Genomic DNA, 21,602 nt, shown 5'->3' on the forward strand with positions numbered 1-21,602 from the left:
TCTGTGATTACCCTTACTGTTTTCTGTTTGTTAAGTATATATACAGCAGCATGTGAATAAGCGCAGGCAATAATACAACCAGAGACATACAAAAAAACTGTTTATTTGTTTTTTGTATGTACACCTGATTGACAAGCATCTGACTGGAGGTGAATATAATGATGCAGCTCACATTTATGTTTACAAGCTTTGTTTGTACACGTCCTTACACAAGTAAGAGTTTCATTTTATGGCACTTCTTCGAGCACTGGTACAAAATAAATGGAAAACTATAAAAGAGCTAAAGGTTGAAAAAGTGAAACATGTTAATATTACATCTGATAATGTAAGAGAAATACTTTTGTATTGTATTAGCTTGTAGTGTGATTTAAGTAACCATGGTTATATCTGCTTGGTATTGATATGATCAGGTGAGGATTACCTACCTTTAAAGCAAACTGTGGAAAAAAGTTTGGCTTCTGCAGAATAAAATAAACTGCAGGACGTGTATGTCTGTTGGTGAGTTAGTGTTTGAATGAGCAAGGCTTGAGTTCAGGTTAAGTCAGGCACAGGGGTGAAAGAGATGAACCCTCATGCAGAGCCAGTGAAGAGCTGATGTAACAAAAGTCCAGGTAAGAAGGTGACAAAAGTGACAATCTGGCAATATTCACTGCTCAAACTGCACAGACAAGCCACAAGTTCTGCCGAATTTAAGCATCAATATAGGTTCCCATAAACAGCTCAGAACCTATGACACACTTGTACAATGATTGAAAAAAAAAAAAAGGTTTTGTGGTAGCCAACAGTCTTTAACGTCAGACAAGAAGCAGCAAAAGAAAAACCGTTGTTTTGATGTGGAATACCATCTTTTCAACATGACAGAAAATATATTAGTTTTCTCCCTCTCAAACAAATCAAATGCTCCAAAGTTATTAAATTTTACTTGTAAAGCACTTGATATTCGAAGAATCTCAAAGTGCTGCAGAGCAACAGATAAAACAATAAGATATGAGATTTAAAATTAAAAAGGGGGAGTCTAAAGTTAAGTAAATTTATGTGCATGAAATTTTCATGTAAGGCCAAATTTGCATAATAAAGCTTGATCATCTTTATAGTGTTTGAAAAATGCAGGAAGCTTCAAGAGCTGAGCTGGATTCTTTTGTGTAGTTCTGTCCTTTAACTGGGCTCTCAGGTACAGCGGGCACTCAGCTCTCCCTGGTTACCGTTGAGGCCCCAACATGCAAAACCACAAACTACTACCTCAGCTTCTGGTACTAGTGGTATTTACTGATGTGTCTGTTTCTGTCCCCAGTCTGTGTGAAAGTCTGTCCACAGTGGGGGCAGGAGTATGGCCTCTCCCCTGTGTGAACCCTCATGTGAACGTTCAGTTTGTCTTTACTGATGAAGCGTTTGCTGCAGCAGGTGCAGGCATACGGTTTGTCTCCTGTGTGGTAGCGCTGGTGCATCTTCAGCTCTGTCATGCGGCCGTAAGTTCTTCCACACTCAGGGCACTCGTAGCTGGGCCGCACGTCCAAGTGCTGCTTGCTGTGCAGCCGCAGCCCGCTGGATGACCTGAAGCTCTTGCTACACTGCGAGCAGCTGAAGGGCTTCTCGCCAGTGTGGATGTGAACGTGAAGCTTGAGGCTGGCAGCTGAGGGGAAGCCGTCCCCACAGATAGAACAGAGGTGAGGTCTCTCCCCTGTGTGGATGCTCAGGTGCTTCTCCAGTTTGTTCTTGTTCAGGAAGGTCTTGCCACAGATGGGGCAGTTCATTGGCTGCTCACCCTCATGTGAGGTCATGTGCTCGGTCAGCTCGATCAGCATAGAGAAGGCGCTGTCACAGCGAGTGCACGAGTACGGACGCTCCTTCTTAAACTTCCTGTGTTTGAGGCAGTGTTGATCCAGATCCTCTTTCTCCTCAAAGGATTCAATACAACAGGTGCACTGATAGGGTCTTTCTTCCGTATGCGTTCGCAGGTGATATTTAAAAGCAGTTAACTGCAGAAAGACACTGTCGCAATGTGGACATCTGCACTCCCGTCGATCATGGACCATGATGTGCCTCTTGTAGTGAGACAGCTTGGTGAAGTGTTTGCGGCACAGTGAACAATAGTACTGCTCATCCTGGTGGCTCTGCTCATGCTTCTTCAGGGCATACTCTACCTTAAACTTCTTCCCACAGGTGCTGCAGGGGTATGACTTCTCGTGTTCCCCCATGTGTGCCTCCAGATCTTCAGGACTGTTGAACTTTGAATTACATTTTGGACACGTCCCATTGTTTTCTTTGACGTGAATCTCCAGGTGTTTGTTGAGGTCTTCTGGGAAGGCAAAGATCTTCTGACAATCGGGGCATGTGTAACACTCGCCCTTTGCAGCCTTGCGATGGGACATGAGGTGTCTTTTCAAATGATACATTCTACCAAACACTTTCCCACAATCCCCACAGGCGAGGCTTCGAGGGTTAGTAACTTTCTTGTGTACTTTGAGGTGGCTCACAAGCTCAGCCTTCTCCTTGAACTGTTTGTCACACGCAAGACAGGTCAGCCCTTCAACAGCATGAGTCTTTTTATGTTCTTTCAGCTCGAGCCAGCTTCCTAAACTTTTCCCACACTTTGTACAGATGTACTGGCCCAGGTCGTGCTGGTTCCTCAAGTGTCGGGTCATGTGGTAGGACTGGCTGAAGGTTAAAGAGCAGATGGGGCAGCTGAATGGTTTCTCCTTTGTGTGGGTCCTCATGTGTCTGGCGAGCTTGTTTTGCCCTCTGAATCGTCTGTTCACACAGATGGGACAGACATGATCTTTGGATTTCCCCTTTGAGGTGACTTCTTTTTGTGTGCCTCCATATTCAGCTTCATCCAGGTCCTGAACTTCTGTCTTAACCGTTACTTCAGACCCTATTACCTGAGAGTCATCATCACGAGAGTTAGCATCCATCTCAGCAGCATCATCACTGCAGTTGTCACTCTCATGATTATCCTCTTCATATGATTGGTTTATTTCGCTTGTGTTAACTCCTTCGTTTTCCAGAGGACTCAGCTCCTCTGACTGGTCGCACTGGTCTTTACTGTGGGACATCAGATGGGTTAAAAACGCACCTTCCCTGGTAAAGTTTTCAAAACACGCAGGACAAGACAGAACTCTGGGTCCATGTGTCCTCTTGTGGCTCTGCAGCTCTGAGTGACTCCCTAAACTTTCCCCACATGTGGAGCAGACGTGGGGACCTGCACCATGCTGGTTCCTCATGTGCCGGGTCATGTGATACGACTGACTGAAGGTCACTGTGCAGACGGGGCAGCTGAATGGTTTCTCTTTGGTGTGCGTTCTCATGTGTCTGGCCAGTTTGTGTGCATCTCTGAAGCGTCGGTTCACACAGAGTGGACAGTAGGGACCCTTTAGTTTGGGTGTTTCAAAGTCTTCATCCTCTTCATCCTCCTCCTCGTTATTAACCCCTTCACTTGCTTTGTCAGAGACTTCCTTTTCAACCATTAGAGGTGAAGAAAGAACCAAATCATCATTATCTACAGTTTCACTGCTGGATTTTTCATGGGGCGGATTAGTGTCATTACCTTTATCGGAGCTGTTTGGCTCATCATCAGTAAAATACAGCTTGTTGTTTGTGTAATAATAGTTGTCGTTAAATTTCGATGTTCTTTTTGAATTATTTGTCATGCATGGTTTTGCTACAGTTTTTGCCCTGCTCTCTTCTTTCCGGGGTCGCCCTCTTTTCCTCTTTACAACAGGAGGGTCAAAGTCATCTGCAATATCTACACTGACCTCGTGTATACCAAACATTTCACCTTCATCTAAAGAAGGCTCGACTTCTTTAGCGATGACTAAAGCTTTGTCCAAGGTTAGTCTTCCTCTCTCTAAGAGAAGCCTGTCTCTGAGCTGTGGGCAGTTTGTTTTCTCAATCAGCTGATCCAAGATAAGCTTTTCTTGTGGGCCTCCATAGTTGCAGGGCTTCAGAAGGTCTTTTAACACACACACAAACTGATAGACAGTTTCTCCAGGCTCCTGAGCCCTCTGATGAAATTTAAGACGGTACTTCTGAGAGGTCTGACTGGAGTTGAAGTAAAGAGTCAGGGTTGAAACAGCTGCCTTGTAGGTGGTTTCACTCGCGGTCAGTATGGAGAAGATACGCTGACCCTCTGGACCGAGGCAATTCTGCAAGAGCAAACACTTAGTGGTATCGCTGAGCTCATGTTCATTCAGACCTTCCACATAGTGTTCAAAAGATTTGAGCCACTTGTGCCATAAGATGGCTGGTCTCCTAGGCACAGGTAAAAACGGTGGAGGTGGGGATAGGATTATCAGCAGGGGCTCTGGCAGCGGCTCCAAAGAGAAGTCCTGTTTTGTCACTTCCTCATCGACCTCCACAGTCACTTCATCCATTGTGGACCTTGGTAAGTGTTAAGGCTTAATACTCTTTGACTTGGGGCAGAGCCAGTTCCCAGGCTCCCACTCAGCCAGTCTAGGAAAAACAGAGGTGGAAAAATGAAAAGAAGTAAGATTTCTACAACAAATGAAAGACAAACACATCACTCTTGAAGAAAACACAGCTCTGTTGTATCTGGCAGCTGTTTTTCTAACTTGGCAGACCTAGAGAACCAGGGTCTGGATATTTCACCGTGTAGTAGAAGTTGGACAGCAGTTTGAAAAAAGGAAACAACTGTAGTTAGTAAACTTACTAGGGATGTCCTGATCCGATCACGTGATCGGAATCGGGTCATTTTATTAACTACCGGAGATCGGGGAGACAGAATCGGAAAAGACCTGGGGCCTTAGCTCTTGTTTTTAATCAAAATGTGTATAATAGAACATCATCATTCATTTTAGAATATAACTTTATTTGTCATTATGACAAGTACAACGATATTGCAAACAAGAAATTACAACCTTATTGTCACACACATACAAGGTAATCTTGTGGTGCAACACTGAGAAGCTTTATTTTTAATTTTGTTGATCCAATGCTGCACTAAGTGGAGAAAAAAAAGCTATATCCATGTTGGCTAGAATGATACCTTCATTTAAATAAAATAATGATTAAAAAAAACTCAAAGGACAACTTGTAGGAGTTTTTTTCTTTTCCTTTTTTCCTAATGCATTGCTGAAAGATTAGATCGGGAAATATCGGGATCGGCAGATACTCGAAATATAATAAAACAATCGGAATCGGATCGGGAGCAAAAAAAAAAGGTGATCGGGACATCTTACTATTATCATACCGACCAGTTTTCTTTTTTAATTAACACTTTTAAAGCAAGAAAAGAATAACAGTGACTGGACATGGAATGTACAGTAAGACAGAGCATGGAGTGGAGATTATCTTTTGTCATAATATTTTGATGATGCAATTCTACTAGCTACCTCAGGCAGGTTTTTAAATGCACGTCTTTAACTCCTAACAGACATAAAGCAGGCATTTAAGTGGCGTAGATAACTATATGTCAAATAGACAGGCACTACTTTCTCTATCTATGCCCTTTTTTACCGACGAACCTTCACTTTCGAGGAACCTTCACTTTCTATGTCCCTGTAAAGGTGTGGGGGCCTTCGTGGTCCTTTCAGTGGTTGAGAGATTTTATTGTTATTGAATCACGGTAATAGCTGAATAACTGTCAGCTCTTTTTTCAGTCATGGATAACCGTAGTGGATTGATTAAGACCATAAGCGTTCACTGTCACAAACACAAGCCACACCAGCTACCTCTGTTATGCTGATGTTTGGTTTCTAACCGCACCGTTAAACTAAGAGCATCATAGAGACCTCCGTCTGCTCCTACGTCAAGCTAATACTCCCCACTATGTGTCGCCTCACACTCAGCGCAGTAATACAGAGATAAGTATTAAGGTACAAGTAAATGATGGAGCAAAAACTCACAAAATCAGAGGGGGTCACAAGTCACGACGTGTGCTGGCTGCTAACGTTACTGTGCGCTGTAACGTCCGCGTTATTCCAGAGCCGCGCCGGACAGCAAGAGCCGTGAAGGTCTGCTGATACAGACCACTACAACACCACTGGGTTCATCTGTTTCTGGTCTACATATAAGACACAAGATGATCACTGTTAACAATCAGCACAGAAGGTGGATAGTGTATCCGCCATGCTGGCGCTTCTTCTTCCGGAATCCAAAGTGATTTCCCGGGATAGATGTGACACCGCCCCATACTGCCTCCTGCTTGTTGGAGGACACACACAGCCGTAACTCCAGCCGTTGACACATTGGCAAGTCTAAAGGACCGACTGTCAGGCCCTGTCACTTAGAGGTCATGTCAACAGAAAAATTCCCGGACATTTTTAATACACTATCAGGCAATTGCTGTGGTAGTAGTGGATTTTTTTTCTGTATAAACCCGTTATTGGCCATATATGGGTAATAAAATATGCGCATACGTGTGAGTTAAAAAGTCTTGGTGCGCATGTTTAAAAAAAAGGGCTCCCCCAGTTCAAACCCTGTGTCAGACCCTGTATCAACAGTGACAGGGGTATGTCAGGGTCCAACAATCTATTTCATTTTAACCTTTGAGTAATAATTATGAATTTAAAGTAAGTTACATGAAAATATCATTTCATAAAAAAAATACATAACTCAATTATTTAAAAAAAATATAGGATTCAAGAGTAAAAAGATGCTGAGATGGCAAATTATGTTTTTTTTACACAATTTAAGAATCTCTACACATGCCTAAATATACAGATTATTATTATTATTATTATTATTATTATTATTGATAATAATAATAATAATAATAATAATAATAATAATAATAATAATAATAATAATAATAATAATAACAACAACAATAATAATAATAATAATAATAATAATAATTATTATTTTTATTATTATTGATAATAATAATAATAATAATAATAATAATAATAATAATAATAATAATAATAAAATACATTTATGCACCCTTTATTTTTTGTGAAAGTAATCCTAAAGAATGTAGAATACATTTTGTGGATAACATATACCATGACAACTAAAAGTTTTAAGCAGCTGTCAAAAGTTACTCACTATCATCCATTGATAAATGTGTTGATAATGCATTTTCAGACCTAATGAACTCCAGGAGTTTTTTTTTAAAACATTTTTTTATACAACTATGTACATGTCAAATATTATCTCACAGCACCATTCTAATTCCCCCACTGTATAATGTTTCAGGCAGAAATGTCATGGACAAACAACATAAAACAGAGACAAAAGATAACATACCCTCTCCTGGAGCTAACACTAACTATTTTTAGTAATTTGGACTACAGAGCCTTTATTTAACATCATGGCAGGCTGTAAGGTGTACGCCTCCGTGACAGAGAATGAACTTTGTCTCTGCTGGGTTCTCTCTTACATAACTGTTTAATTATTCAGCTGATAGCTGCTCTCTGTTTCCTGGAAAGCACCACTTCATTCAGTGAAATTCTCACAACACTGAAACACTGAGTAACAATCAATGGATAACTCCTGATAAAGCCACGGTCCTTCCACGCTTTTGACACCAAGTCAAAGACAGCTGTGACACCAGCAGTGTGGGTTAGCAGAGTCCAGTGGCGTCTTTTAAAGTTAGTGAGGCAGTTACTGTACACAATGTTAAGGCACATCTTATTTTCTTATATCATTGTGTTACTTTCTTATATTATTGTTATGTGATTGTTTGATTTGTATCCTGTGAAAGAAGGGGCAGATACAATAAGAGTTTTTCTTCTTTCTGCTCCTTTTCATTCAGTTTTGGGGATCTTTTATTTTTTCTTTGTAGGATTTTATATTTATAATAGAATGAAATAAATAAAATAGAATAAAATAAATAAATAATCTTTAATTTAGTTCAAGTGATGAAGGGGAAGATCCAAAGAAGTGTGTTCACTGTGCCAGGACTACAACAGAGCACAAAGACACACTGGTAAACAATGACCATTTATTCACACACTGTATGGGACTCAAAAACAAGCGTGGCAGAGTGAGGCAGGGGAATCTTCAAATTATACACGAGAGAAAAAAAATATACAATGGTTTTTGTGTGCATCTGAATAGAAGTACAAAGTCCACGTGTCAATCTGACTGCAGACAAAGGGGACTTGTGATTTAAAGTTCAATCACACTTGATTTCAACAAGAATGATTCTGTTAAATATCCTGTGGTATTATTCTTCACCCATTCACTGCTCATGATTGTGGATGATCCTCTTCAACAGTCTCCACCTTCTCCTCTACTGTCAGTAAGTCACTGAAGACTCCTTAAGTGCTGTTTTCCTCCTCTTACCTTTGAATTACAAAAAACATGGCCAAACTACAAACAACAGCACACACATAAAAACAGTTTCCTTGTACAAAATCCTTCTTAAAAATACAAACATACTTACAATGGCACACTTCTCTTAGTGATGAACAACAGAGAGATAGATGAGCAGGCTCCTACACACGCATGTCACACTCAAACACACTCAAACTTGTAAAAAATTAAATTTTGGACAGGATTAAGTTGAAATGTGTAGGGTCGGGCTCAGTGCAATTCTATGGCTTGGGAGGCTGTGGGGTAAGGAGCGCTGACAACAGGCATTAGACAATAAAAACTTGTTTTCATATATTCCAAACGCAAACATCACACACTGCTTTCACTTTGAGTGCCTTAAGCTGTGAGCACCCAGCTCCCACACTCCCCCTGTCCTTCATCAAGTTCAAAACAGTGATTATCGACTCTAACTTTTTATCGTCCTCTGCAGTGAGATTCTAAAGCTCTGTATGTGCCCAAGAACCAGTCATTTGATGAAAGCTGCTCTTCTCTGTACCGTCTTTCAATAATCCTCTCCCCCTGTAAGAATGAGCGCGTACATGTGTTTGTGCACTTAAGTGAAAATACAGAAAAACAAAGCGTTGTGCAGAAATTCCAGATTCCAACAGCTCAATTACACAATCAAGTAGAATCAAGTAGCCTTCACTTTCAGCTCTCGATGGAGTCCTTTGAACAGGCAAGAATATCAGGTATGTGTAATAGTTAATGTGTGTGTGTGTGTGTGTGTGTGTGAGCACAGTGACACAGAAGCTTTAAAGAGCAGACACGCCTGTCGACACAGTGAGGATCTTGGTGCACCAGGGGAGAAGGCGAGTGAGAAGTGGAGCTTCAGTCATTGGGGCATTGAGTCTGTCCCACGTCTCCTCCCCTTGTCCTCCCCCTTTGCAAGCTTTGTCTCCTTTAGTCCAAACACACTCCAGCCCACTGCTTCATTTTTGTGTATTAGTGTGTTTTAATTTGTGCAGATTTTGTCTCTGGGGTCAAACAAACGAAGAGAATCCCGTCACAGGTGTGCGTGACCCCGGTGGGTTGGTGTGTGGGTTGACGTGTGTGTGTGCGGGCTGCCCTGTGGGTGTGTACGCCCCACCCGTGCTGTGCTGGGTGACCACTGTCTGGTAGTAGGGCTCTGTGTCAGCTGTGGCACACTCCTCGTAGGGAAAAGGAGAGCTGGCTGCTTTAAGGCCTTTGGGCTGCCGCTTCCAGGAGTTGTAGTAGGTCGGGTCACTCATGTAATGGTTGACAAAAGAGTGCTTAGGCTGCTCGTCCTCGTAGTCGCTGTCTGTTAACTGAATACAAACACAGCAAAGGTCAATATTCATATGCTTTGACAGGTTATTTCTCTTATATTTTACAAAGCATTGATCACAAACCTTCAACTCTCTTCTTTTTTTAACAAGTGAGAAAATAGGAGGAAAAAACATACAGCACACAGAATCCCACCTCTGCTTTCCCTTTCATCAAACATATCCTCATTGTGTTTGGCAGGAGTGTTTTACCAGCTAGTGCAGGGATGTATAAGAAGAACATTGGTCTGACTTGTCCTGTGTTAAGTATTAACTGAATCTCTACTTGAATCCCATGCTGCATACAGGTGTGGGTAAATCAAAATTAAAGTATATAGAGGTCCACTTTTCAGTGGTTATGGGTTAGTTGTGGTCAAAATGTATTGCATTTGTTAGTTAATACTACTACTAAAGCTAAGACATATTCCTTCTGGGTCTATTTATCAATTTATTACTAGTGTTTTTTTGATCACTAACTTGAAATATTGAATAATAATAATTAAAAAACATATTATTGTGCTACAATTCAAAATTCTAAAATAAATAAAATGAATCCCCAAACTTCATCTCTGTGTCCAAAATGTAAAATTTCAGAGGGGACCTATACACACTGTGTTTGGTTTTGCCCTACAATTCATGCATACTAGGTTGGAATTGTACAAGATATGGAAAAAAAATGTGGTATATCTCTTAGTTTGAATCCTGTCTCTTTGCTTTTGGGTCACCCGTGTCAGGATGGTATTGTTGGTACCTGCTGTAACAGACTGTATGATATTCTTACATATGCTGCAAGGAAAAATATCTTTTTGTCATGGATAAGTGAAAAACCACCATCCAAAGCAAACTGGAATAAGATTATTTTGGAATGTTTTCCTCTTGAATATCTGACTTGTATGCTTCACTCAACAAAAAGACAGTTCCTGAAAATATGGACTCCATATCTTCGATTCTCAGGCTCTACTGTTACTTCAACCCTTGCAAATATTGCACTGGACTAAATATGGACTCTGCCTTGTTTTAAGGGGGAAAAAAGAATAATATGAATAGTAAGAAAGGACCCTACGAATTGTGTCTTCTTTGTACTTGCACGCTTTATTTTGTTTACAGTACTTGTAACGGATGTGTGTAGACCAATGTTGCGCTGAGCTTTTTGTGTATTTTGTGGGTTCTGTTGTTGGTTGTTTATGAAAAAAAGGAAAAAAGCAATAAACATATCTGTTAAAAAAAAAGATTATTGAAACCCTAAACTTCTATTAAATTTGATTTCCTCCAGTGCTATAATTTTCAAGCTGCAGGGCTCCACTTCTGATATTTTAGATCACACATCAGGGGCCATGGACTGAGGGAATTTGTTTAAAACCTGTTTGTTGCCACCAGGCGGCGCCAGTGTGCCACTGACTGACGTGTTTTACAAGGTTCAACAGTGATGGGAGACTGAGGCTGTGTTAAATTCAGTACTTCTGTAAGTACCCTCACATGAAGTGCACTGCATGCACTATTCACTCACTGAAGCAGTGCAGGAAATCTGACAGGGTAGTGTTGTCCCAGATCAAACACTGCAGCCTCAGACTAACTGAAAATTACAATGGCATTTCACAACAGTTGACGTGTTTTCTGTTGTTCATCAGTTGCAACCATCAATCATCAACCATTGTTTGAATATGGCAACCACGGAGAGTGGGAAGTGTCCACTGTTCCACTCTCAGCTTTACGACTGTTTTCAGTGCACTGGCAGAGAAATCAAACTGCACTACATTTTTCCAACTGTCAGTGTCAATGCTCTTTTGCAATTAAAATAGTAAGTGTGAGCGCAAAATCAGTGATTTGGGACAAAGACTGGATCTCCCACAATGGATTTTGTCTCTACCTGAGGAAGAAGGATCCAAACCCTGCTCTTACATTGTGCATTGGCTTTTTTGAAGCAATCCATGGATCTTGTTGAATATAATGTAGAGGATTACATTTTTAACTGGACTTGAATTGAGGGGACCCATTTAAGAGGGGGTGGGGTCTGACTTTTAACAGGTCATAATGATACAGTTAACATTACTGTTATTTATCCCAAACCAAAGACAGACTGAATGTTTACAAAGTCACTGGAGTAACGGTTATCAGAGTCAAACTGTGCCCACTTCTGCATATCATACTGTGCGGCTCTGTATTAAGTACCATTATTTACTACTGCAGTGTACCTCTTTGTGTTGTCTTGTTTATTTTTGGCATCTTTGCCATAACACAAAAGTATAGATAGAAAGAAAAAGAGAGAAGTGAAAAGAGAAAAAGAAATGCCAAGCAAACCTGTCTCTTGCCATGCACACTGACGTGACACGTTGAGATTTAACAAACACATTTCATCAAACTAACACTGAGAAAGACAGAAAGATTCATTCTACCTCTGACTCAGAGACCTCGGTGGGTTTCTCCGTGAGTGTGGTGCTCTCAGTGAGCACGGCACCGTTGTAGTTGTTACAAATGTCCTCGTCAGAGTAGTGAAGAACGCCTGGACTCGGCCTGGGAGGAGACCTGAACAAACAAATTCATCAGCAACAAATGTAACATGTAAATAATCTCACACTTCACTTATCTAGAAAGATGTGTGTGTGATTTTGTGTGTGTGTGTGTGTGTGTGTGTGTGTGTGTGTGTGTGTGTGTGTGTGTGTGTGTGTGTGTGTGTGTGTGTGTGTGTGTGTGTCTGTTAATGAGAGAGTGCACACCTGGTCCCATTCTTTTTCAGGAAGGAGCTCTTGGCATTGAGTGATCTGCTGTTTAGCTCTAGAGCAGTGAAACCTCCATTGTCCAGCGTCACTGACTCCTCTGCTGTGGACATGTGCTTCACTGAAGCAAAAAACATCGACAATGAGAAAATATATTAGAGTTTCTCTGTGAAACTTAACAAATGTCTTATTTCATCACTGTGTATCCAGCACACTCTCAGGGCAAAAAGAGCTGGGGGCTCACAGTGGCATTCAGAGGACACCACAGTGAATTATTTTCTTATCTACTCACAAATTTAAATCAAATAAAGGATCAATGCAAAGACTCAAGACAAAACAAGTCATTTTCTGTTGCTCGCCGACCCCTGATCACTCTACACTCGGTTCATTCATCCAGCCTCCTGCAGCACCCTGAATGTGTTTCATCACTCTGCTGCCCAGAAGTTGTGCCAATGTTTCCCTGGCAGCTCTGATTAACAGCTGGTCTGATGTAACCCACACTCTACAGGGATAACTTTGAATTACAGATGTTAAAACTCATGTGCACGCACACGCCCACCATCCCACCCACAAACACACTGCAGCACATACAGCCAAGGACATCAGGAAGTGTAAGAGAGAAGATATTGAAAAATCTGCAGTCACAGTTTGGAAAAGGATTACAGTTTGCAAGTTTAATGAGATGTGGGTTGTTGTTGTTTTTTTTTTCTCGAAACACATCAGCGGGCAAGCTTGAGATTCTGTGTCTCCTAGTTTCTGGCTGCTGATCTCCCTGATCAACCTTGTGTAGTGGGTTCAGGCTAAAATCCTAAAGAACAGATCAGATTTAAAAAGCTGGGGGTTTGTATTGCTCTTTTTGGGATTGCTAAAAGAGAGGAAGTACACAAATCTACATCGCATTTCAGCTCAAACTGGAAATTTAATGAAAAGTAATGGAATAGGAATTAGAAGATGAAGCTCTGTAAGGTAGGTCAGATTTTTTCTGACTTTCATGACCTAAATAATTAAAGCTCAAGCATATGTGTTAAGTATGATCTTTCTAATGTACCTCATTTTATTTTCTTTGCATTAAACAGGAAACTAAAGACATTGCATTCACAAAGACCGATAATGGACTATCAGTTTGCACTAATCTCATTCATACACATTAACACACTTCTGATCAACAGCAGGATCTATTTGGGGTTTGGTCTTTTGCCCAATGACACATCAACATGTGGCTGGAGCTGTCAGCCTTTCGACTGAGACCATTCCACCACTTAACCACAGAGCCCCTCTTTATCAATAGAAAAAGACCAAATTTTTTCACCTGTTTCTGAAGTGAAAACACTGAACCCTTTATTTGGAAACATAGGGAGAATATGCTGGAACAATATTCTTGTTGTAAACACGGAAGAAATGTCTGCATCAGACTTAGAAAGATTAGCTCCATGTGTATCCCAGTGTCATTTACTTCTCAGACCTTTAATCAGTCCCTGTATGAGTCAAAGCTGCCCAAACAGAATTCTTAAATCTAAGCTTTTTTTTTTTCTTTTTTTTTTTTTTTTACCATTTTTTAATCATATTCTGAACCCCAGTGAAATTACTGCTGGGCTTCAGGGAGGGAAGTTTTCCTGAGATGCTTCAGGGTGCTGTTTGCCTTGAAGGAAAAAGGCTGACCTTGTTTGTGCTTTCTAGTACAGCCTCACAAGTGGAAACTGTCTTGCAGGAACAAAACTGCTGGAGGCAGTTTCACTCTACATGTTTTAAGTTAAGTAATGTGTGTCTCAACTTCAGAGAATAAATTCAGAAATAGATTAGTGACGGGTGTGTATTGTGAACCTTTCAGCAATGACGCTGAGAGGAGGAGGACGCATCATTTGCAAATAAACATTTTGTAAAACAACACATCACCGGTAAGTCAAAGGTAAACACCTGTACCACAGGCCTTGTACTTGGTGTTGTGTCCATGCAGCAGCAGTGTGAAGACCAGGACCAGAATGAGGATGAGCCCCACCAGAGCCATGACCAGCAGGAACCACCACTCCTCGTAGAAGGGACGCTCCGACAGCGCTGTGAAGAGATGCAGGGGTTACAAATGAGCCCAGGAGAAGAAGAAAAACAAACACACATGAGGGTTCTGTCAATCTTTCTTTTTCCAGTTTTCTTTGTCCTCTTTAAAGAGACCATGAAGTCTTTTCTGTCTCATCACTCGCCCTGCTGCTCCTCAAATCAGTTAGCAGAGGTTCAAATAACAATGTTGGGGAGTTTTTATCCTTTTTTTGATGATTCAGACTATTAAAAAAGTTTAAAGTGTGAAATAACAGGGCTGTGCTCTTTCTTAGTTGAACAACTGTAGTTGCAAGACTTCACCTCTAGGTGGCAGCATATTTAAAAGCAAGTCAAGAAACAGAGTAGCTTTCCACAGCATTTCTGACTGTCTAGAAAAAGAGTCAAAAATAAAAACACAAATTGGGTAATATCACCCTAGGAGTGCATGTGTGCCCGTGTCTGATGATGTGTTTACCAGCCAGAGCAGCAGAGGGTGTGCTGGGCTGTCCATAACCATAGCGATTAACAGCAATGACTCTGAACTCGTAGCTGATCCCTGGCCTCAGGCGCTCCAGCGGCACTGAAACAGACCTGCTGCTGGGAGGCAGGAGTCTGATGAAGGAATCCCACACTCCTTCATCTGCAGGGGGGGGAAGAGTGGGAGAGACAGAGGGTGAGGTTACATCATCACAATTTGACAGACAAGACCAGGACAAAAGAGAAAGTGCTACACATTCAGTGAATGACGTCCTTTCAAATGTCAGAATGCCTTTCCTGTGATAACAAATGAGTCAACGTGATGATGATAATTATTGTTAATTCTATTAATCAAAGAACTGTTACTACTGTTATCAGTCACTGAATTACACCAGAGTCTTCAATGAGACCTTGCAGCGTTCAAACAGCTTCTGTCTCTGTGTCCCTCTGCCAGTAATCTTTATTAGAAAATTGCTGCAGGTTTGATTTGCACAGCAGGTAGTAATGACTCTCTTGAAAGCTGAGTTCAGTGAAGTTTAGTTCATGGCAGTTAATTCATATATTGAGATATGTATCAGATAAGTTAGGAGACAACCTGTGTCTGAGCTCACCTGAAGGACGAGCTTCAATAACAAATCCAGTGACAGGTGCTGCGCCGGTGTCTCCCTCTGTCCAGTGGATTGTGAGCTCAGAAGATGTCTTAGTGATAGACATTTCCATCGGTGAGCCAGGGGAGCCTGTCACACACACACACACACACAAACACACAGAGTACATGCTTTATTTGAAAGAACACAAAGCTGGAAATACACACATGCACAAACAAACTTGCTGATGCGCTGATGGAGAGATATCAGGGGGGATCTGCACCAACAGGAATCAATGCCTTGCTTAAGGGCACCTAGGCAGCGCCTGAGTAGCACACTCCCTACTCTCCTGCCAGCATTGAATAAGGCGCGAGTGCTGCATTAATTACAGACATCCACCCACAGTACCTTGCACAGGCTGAGCGGTGAGGTTGGCCTGTATAGGCGGTCCATAGCTGACGGTGAGAGCCTGAACACTGAACGTGTATGTCACTCCTTTCATCAGGTCGCGAACCTTCAGCCAGCGCTGCCAGCTGCCCCTTACATCCACGGTCACCACTTTACTCACACCTGAACCCACAAACACACAAACAAAGAAAGAGAGTCTTGTCAGTGTCCTTGTCAACAAGTGTCTGTGCGTGTGTGAGAGGAAAAGGATGTTTTTACACACCTTGTACAGGAGCAGTGGGCAGGTAGTTGACTCTGTAGCCCTCCAGCTGTCCGTTTGGAGTGAGAGGAGCTCCCCAGGACACATTGACACTCACACCTGTTACCTCTGAGAAGGACAGGAAGCTGGGCTGACTGGGAGCTGTGGGACACACAGAGGACATGAGATGAATTCAGAGGAATAAAGTAAACCAGAGGGAATAACTGTGATGCATGTTTGCACTACTCACCAGACTGCATAGTGCGGGCCCCACGGGGGTCACTGGGTGGACCGTCTCCCGCCGTGTTAAAGGCCGTCAGGGTGACAAGGTAAGGTGTGTAGCTGGTCAGATTGGTGAGGTGCACTCGGGTGTCTGGGATAAAAATCACTTTAACCTTCTCACTCTGGTTCTGCTTGTCTCTCTCCCAGTAGTGGATCTGCAGTACAGCAAAACACTGTCAACAACTCTGGCTCTGTTTTTTTCTCCAAACAGCTCCCACTGCTCCCATTTTCTCCTCCCGCTCACTTTATTTCTCCACACAATATATAGTATTTACTTTCTGTCTGAGGCTCCTGAGCTCCTCTAATCGATCCGTGTAAAATACAAGTGCTTCTTTACGAGGAGGAGAAGTTGGTTTTACAGAGATTTGTTTTGGTGTTGACAGTTTAACAAGAAGGTAAAGTTGGTATTACTGCCTTTTTCAGATACCACTTTTTTGGGACTAGCGCAAAATAAAACACTTTCCCTTCAGTTCATGCCAAAATGTCATTAAATAAAGAGGTTTTCAATCTTTTTCTCATCCTTCAGACTCTGGGTCACTACGCTTGAACTAAGGTCGGATTGAATTCTCTTGAGACACATTTTACCGTTTGTTTCATTTCTCAACATAGCACCGCAAACAACACTGTGTAGCCTTTAAACTATCTTAAATCTGACCCATGACTTTTGAATGAAAACCAGACCATTATAAAGTTTTGTATCATCCATGGTCTGTCATTCAAGATAGGCCAAAAAATATTACAAATAGTGCAACATTATGTTGTGTAGCAGTTCCCTCCTCTATTTTTCTCTACAGTCTTTCATTACAGCCTTTGTCCTTAACATTTATGACATCATGCTGTAATAATAACACTGAGCCTACAAGTTGCAAGCTTATTTCATTAGGTATCATGGTATCAATATTAAGACCTTAAAGTTTGTAAATGTTACAAATGAGTGGTACCAAAATTAAATTCATTTCTCAGAGAAGGAGATTTAAAGTTCAGACTGTATTATTTATCCCTGAGTATTATTCTTTCTTTGGTTTCATGGGAACCTTGGGGAGAACAATTATTCAAACTTGGATTAGTTTTATCTAACATGAATAATATATGAGAAGTATATATGAGAGATATATAAAATATATAAATAAATACATAACTTTATGAGAAGTGTGAAAACGAAAAGAACTATAGAAATCCTGAGGTTTTAACGTAGTAGCCTCCCTCAGTCACATTCTTTCAGTAAGACCAGGCTGAATGTAAGGAGTGGGAAAAGATGAGTAACGTACTTTATAACTAAACTGCCTGTAAACAGTCAATATAAATGCATATGCAGTCATAAAATCTGCTTGATGCATCAACACAGCTTGTCTCCAGCTCTTTATGGTACTGGACAGGTGCATCTCTAAAGTGATGATCTTTACGCATATTGCAACTTGCTTTAAATCTGTCGTATAATTGCAGCTGAACTAAAAGATTTTTTTTTCTCCTTCAGTGTCTTGTAGAACAGAGTCTGGCAAAAAGGCTTGGTTTGACATGGGACCTACTTTAACACCAGCACAGACAGCCATATCAAATCCACACACACAGCTGGGTTACAGAGGCGCTGGATCCTCAGTCATTAAAAACAAATCAGATAAAGTATCGTGTGTACGCCAGAGAAAGCAGTAGCAGAGGTTAAAGCTCAGTGTTGACTGTTTTGTTTTTTAATTCTAGTTTACTAATTTTCTGAATTTTCTGAAAAAAATTAATGTGAATCAAACCACATTTTTAGCTACAACTTCCATTAGGTAATGAAAATTCAGCTTTAAAAAGCAGAGACTGAATGGAGATTTTGGCCTTGTTCAGCCCACAACAAAATTGTTTTTACATTCTGTATAATTCATAAAGTTTGATCACCTGGCAGAATGAATGAATGAATTAATGAACAAGTGTACAAATAGACTGTCAATTGAACATGACATTTTTAGGAAGGTGATCTAGCAACTCAAACCAGACATCAGTGTGATATTCTCTTTAGATGTGAAACGCATCAAATCAAGAGTAACCAGGCGTGTTGGAACCAACTCAGAAGGAGATCTTCCTCTTCTGTAGCATTTTGTTATGTATGAGCAGTCGAGTACAGTGACTTCACAGATTAAGTGTTCAGAAGGAATGATGACTGGTCTGTTTTTCTTGTGCTTTTACACTGTACAGATTCATCACTAGATGACACACGCACACACACACATTAAAATCCACTTTGTCTCCAGGCTAACCATGCAGAAAAAACTCTGCACACACATCCAGTCTGTTTAATTGTTAAAAAATGACAGGAGTCCTTTATAAAGATCTGATTGTCTTTCAGAATTTTCCTGTAATGGCCTATCAGTGTCCTGTGATCTCTGTGATTAAGGAGAAACCACCAGCAGCACTATGTAACAGGATTATTTTGCAACTTACTTTGATGCCACATGCCATCAAACAGCAAATTCTTTTCCCAGGGGTTCAGTATCTAAGAACAACATGAAAAACTAAGACCTAAATATCAATCTCACTAAGCCGGGATGTTTAGGAAGGTTTTTTGTATTTGGATATGCAGCAGCTGTTAATGCTGAAGGTTTTTTTTTTCTTCATGCTTATATTCAGTGATTCAGGTAAACAGTTTTCAGTGCTGTGTTTTTGTTTGTTTGGCGGTTTATAAGGGAAAACAACCAAGACTCTTTCTTGAAAACAGGTCTGCTTTGTTATTGCTCCCGACAGAAAGCACTACACAGCACCATAAGCTTTATTCAACCCCTTCAAACATGAAGCTAGCAGCTGCTCAGAAGCACTTGAGGGCAGCATTACACCATTTTGCCCTTCCATGTGCTTTTACAATAATGAGATACAGATTAGGTCGTCCATATTCTCAGTTCAAAATAAAATGTAAAGCTTCCTGCATAAAAAGAGTTAGTTCACAGTTCCAGGTCATTTTATAATCCCCCTGCTGTTGTTTAAAGGATTTATTCTGTGTTTGGTAAGCACGTGAGACCCTGAGGCTTAGTACAGAGAACAATGTAAAGCTGCTATAAATAAACATGGTTATGATATGCTTTGATAAGATAAATAATTTCAAAATGGATTTCTTGAAGTCTCGATGAAAGAAGATGTAGATGTTAAACAATAAGCAACATTAGATAGGAAGTTTTTCTTGTGTTTAGATCCCAGGTTTCCAAGGCATCTGTCCTACTTTGTAGGTTTTCAGGCTGATAAGTAACAGATAATGTGCTACACCAAAATAAAAAGCTAAATTGAAACCTGTAGTATCCAGGGGGTGAGGTACTATATCTCGCAAGACTAGTTTTACTCCTTACACATCATTTTAAGTTTGTTTAACAAGCACTTAAGAGGATTTCAGTGAACCTTGACTCTGACAAAACGCCAGCAATGGCTCTGACCTTCTGACATACCTGCCGTCTGTGCTCATCCTCTAACAGTGCAGGAGTGCTAACAGAAGTCAGAATCTATAAATTCATTTACTTTCTTTCTTTGCTTTCTCCCCTCGTCTTAATCTCGTTAACCCTCTCTGCCTGGCACTCCCCTCGCCATGTCCGTCTGCTCAGATAGTTCAAAATGTATCCCAGCAATCCTCTCCCTCTAATCAGGATTCTACAGGGATCACTTGCTCATCTCATCCCTACACTCTGCAAATATTACATTCCCTTCTTTCTTCTCTATTCCTTTTCTACTCCTGCAGAAATCAATGTGTCTAAAGCAGGACAGATAACCTTGTGTTTGAAGTACTAAGAGCACAGGGGGGTGGGACAGGGGGGTGGATGGAGGAGAGACAGGCAGAGGTGTGATACAGAAACCATTAGAGGATATTCAGATTCTTCCTCTAACTTAATTCCCTCTCATTGTCTGCTCTCCGTAGGACACTTGAAGGTGCAGCAGTGCAAAACTCCACTGGCACAAGAGGAGAGGCGTCTTTAATACACACAGCTTGTCTGTGTGCATGAGCCTATATTCGTTTTACGGGCGTCTGTTACAAGAAATTCTTTGTGTTTTCATGTTGGTGTGTTTGTTCTCCTGCATGTCACCTTGTATCCTTGGATGAGTCCATTCTGGGTCTCCAGGGGGGGTGTGTCCCACGTCACCTCCAGGATGGCAGGAGACACTGCGGACACTCTGATGGACTGAGGGGCCACCGATGGAGCTGCAGGAGTAGAGGTGATTAGTCAGACTGATTCTGTGTGAAAGAGCGAGCAGCAGCTGGTTGGAGTGGGGAGTAAGGTGGATATGTTTTACCCCTCCAATTAGAATTGGCCTGCGGTGGTACCTTGTTACACCACTGTACCACACACATATGCACCAGCACTCCGCTGTGTGCACCTGAGGCAAGAAAAAAGGCCATATCACCTCATTTCATCATCCCCCTCCAGCCTTTTTCTACTTCCTTCCTACTTATCCTCACCTCTCTCTCCTTTGCATGTGATATGCATGGCCAACACACACACACACACACACACACACACACACACACACACACACACACACACACACACACACACACACACACACACACACACACACACACACACACACTCCTTGAATATGGATGCAGCATTGGTTTAATCTAAGTGGGGTAGGGTGTCAATAAAACAACTAAATATGTATATAAGCATCAATATCACACCTGCAAATCTGTACACTTGCTCTCTTGATTATGCATCCTAATAAATTTTCGCAGTTCCTGTTTTTGTGTGTTTGTGTGTGAATGAGAGTGTGTGAGAGTGATAAATTTACACTCCTGTTTCTGTAAAGGGGACCATGCTTTGACTCTCTGAGGTGAAAGTTAAACAGGGGTTGGGCTGTCAGTGCGCACACACACACACACACACACACACACACACACACACACACACACACACACACACACACACAAAGCGTCTCAAAGGCAATGTCACTCAAGGGGCAATGAGAGCATGACAGGAGGCGTGAACGGGACAAAGCAAAACCAGAGAAGAGAGGGAGACCAGAGTACCAGATAACTTAAAGATTGACAGAAAGGGAACAAAACAAAAGCAAACAATAAGAGTGTTTTACAAAAAAGCTCCAAGTCAAGGTCCTGGTGTCAAGTCCTGTCAGGGATTGCATCCATTGTAATACAGTCTTAGGAAGCAAATTTTGCAGAGTATAAAGTTATGATAAAACTGCGTGTGAAGGATCTATCCTCATCCCAAGTGTCCATAGCAGAGTTTTACTTCTACGCGGATGAGACCATTTTATATTCTTCTGCCAGTTCTCTTTTGTTGCCAGAGAAATCTCATCCTAAGACATTTTTCTTTTACTTTACTCGACTACA

General features: G+C 41.3%; 2 protein-coding genes across 4 annotated transcripts in view; both read right to left on the reverse strand.

Annotated features, from left to right (window-relative positions):
* Nucleotides 1–105: 105 nt before the first annotated feature.
* LOC141787122 (uncharacterized) lies at nt 106–6,097 on the reverse strand. Its single transcript, XM_074665381.1, has 2 exons — nt 5,862–6,097; nt 106–4,449 (listed from the first exon to the last, which is right to left on the reverse strand). Exon 2 carries the CDS (start codon nt 4,368–4,370, stop codon nt 1,254–1,256), a length of 3,117 nt encoding a protein of 1,038 aa, XP_074521482.1. The 5' UTR covers nt 4,371–4,449; nt 5,862–6,097; the 3' UTR covers nt 106–1,253.
* Nucleotides 6,098–7,903: 1,806 nt separating this feature from the next.
* LOC141810286 (protein sidekick-1-like) overlaps nt 7,904–21,602 on the reverse strand; it is a 255,916-nt gene continuing 242,217 nt past the window's right edge. For all 3 annotated transcript variants that reach the window (XM_074697693.1, XM_074697702.1, XM_074697686.1), the window contains 10 exons: nt 20,338–20,453; nt 16,266–16,452; nt 16,040–16,177; nt 15,778–15,939; nt 15,394–15,519; nt 14,781–14,945; nt 14,189–14,326; nt 12,275–12,395; nt 11,954–12,083; nt 7,904–9,563 (listed from right to left, as the gene is read on the reverse strand). In XM_074697693.1, coding sequence (XP_074553794.1) covers nt 9,258–9,563; nt 11,954–12,083; nt 12,275–12,395; nt 14,189–14,326; nt 14,781–14,945; nt 15,394–15,519; nt 15,778–15,939; nt 16,040–16,177; nt 16,266–16,452; nt 20,338–20,453 — 1,589 coding nt within the window. In that variant the 3' untranslated portion in view covers nt 7,904–9,257. The remainder of the gene's footprint in view (nt 9,564–11,953; nt 12,084–12,274; nt 12,396–14,188; nt 14,327–14,780; nt 14,946–15,393; nt 15,520–15,777; nt 15,940–16,039; nt 16,178–16,265; nt 16,453–20,337; nt 20,454–21,602) is intronic.

This window comes from Halichoeres trimaculatus, unplaced genomic scaffold (assembly GCF_033239565.1).
Source record: "Halichoeres trimaculatus isolate MK-OKI-2021-1 unplaced genomic scaffold, fHalTri1.1 fHalTri1_scaffold_2, whole genome shotgun sequence".
Lineage (NCBI taxonomy): Eukaryota > Metazoa > Chordata > Actinopteri > Labriformes > Labridae > Halichoeres > Halichoeres trimaculatus.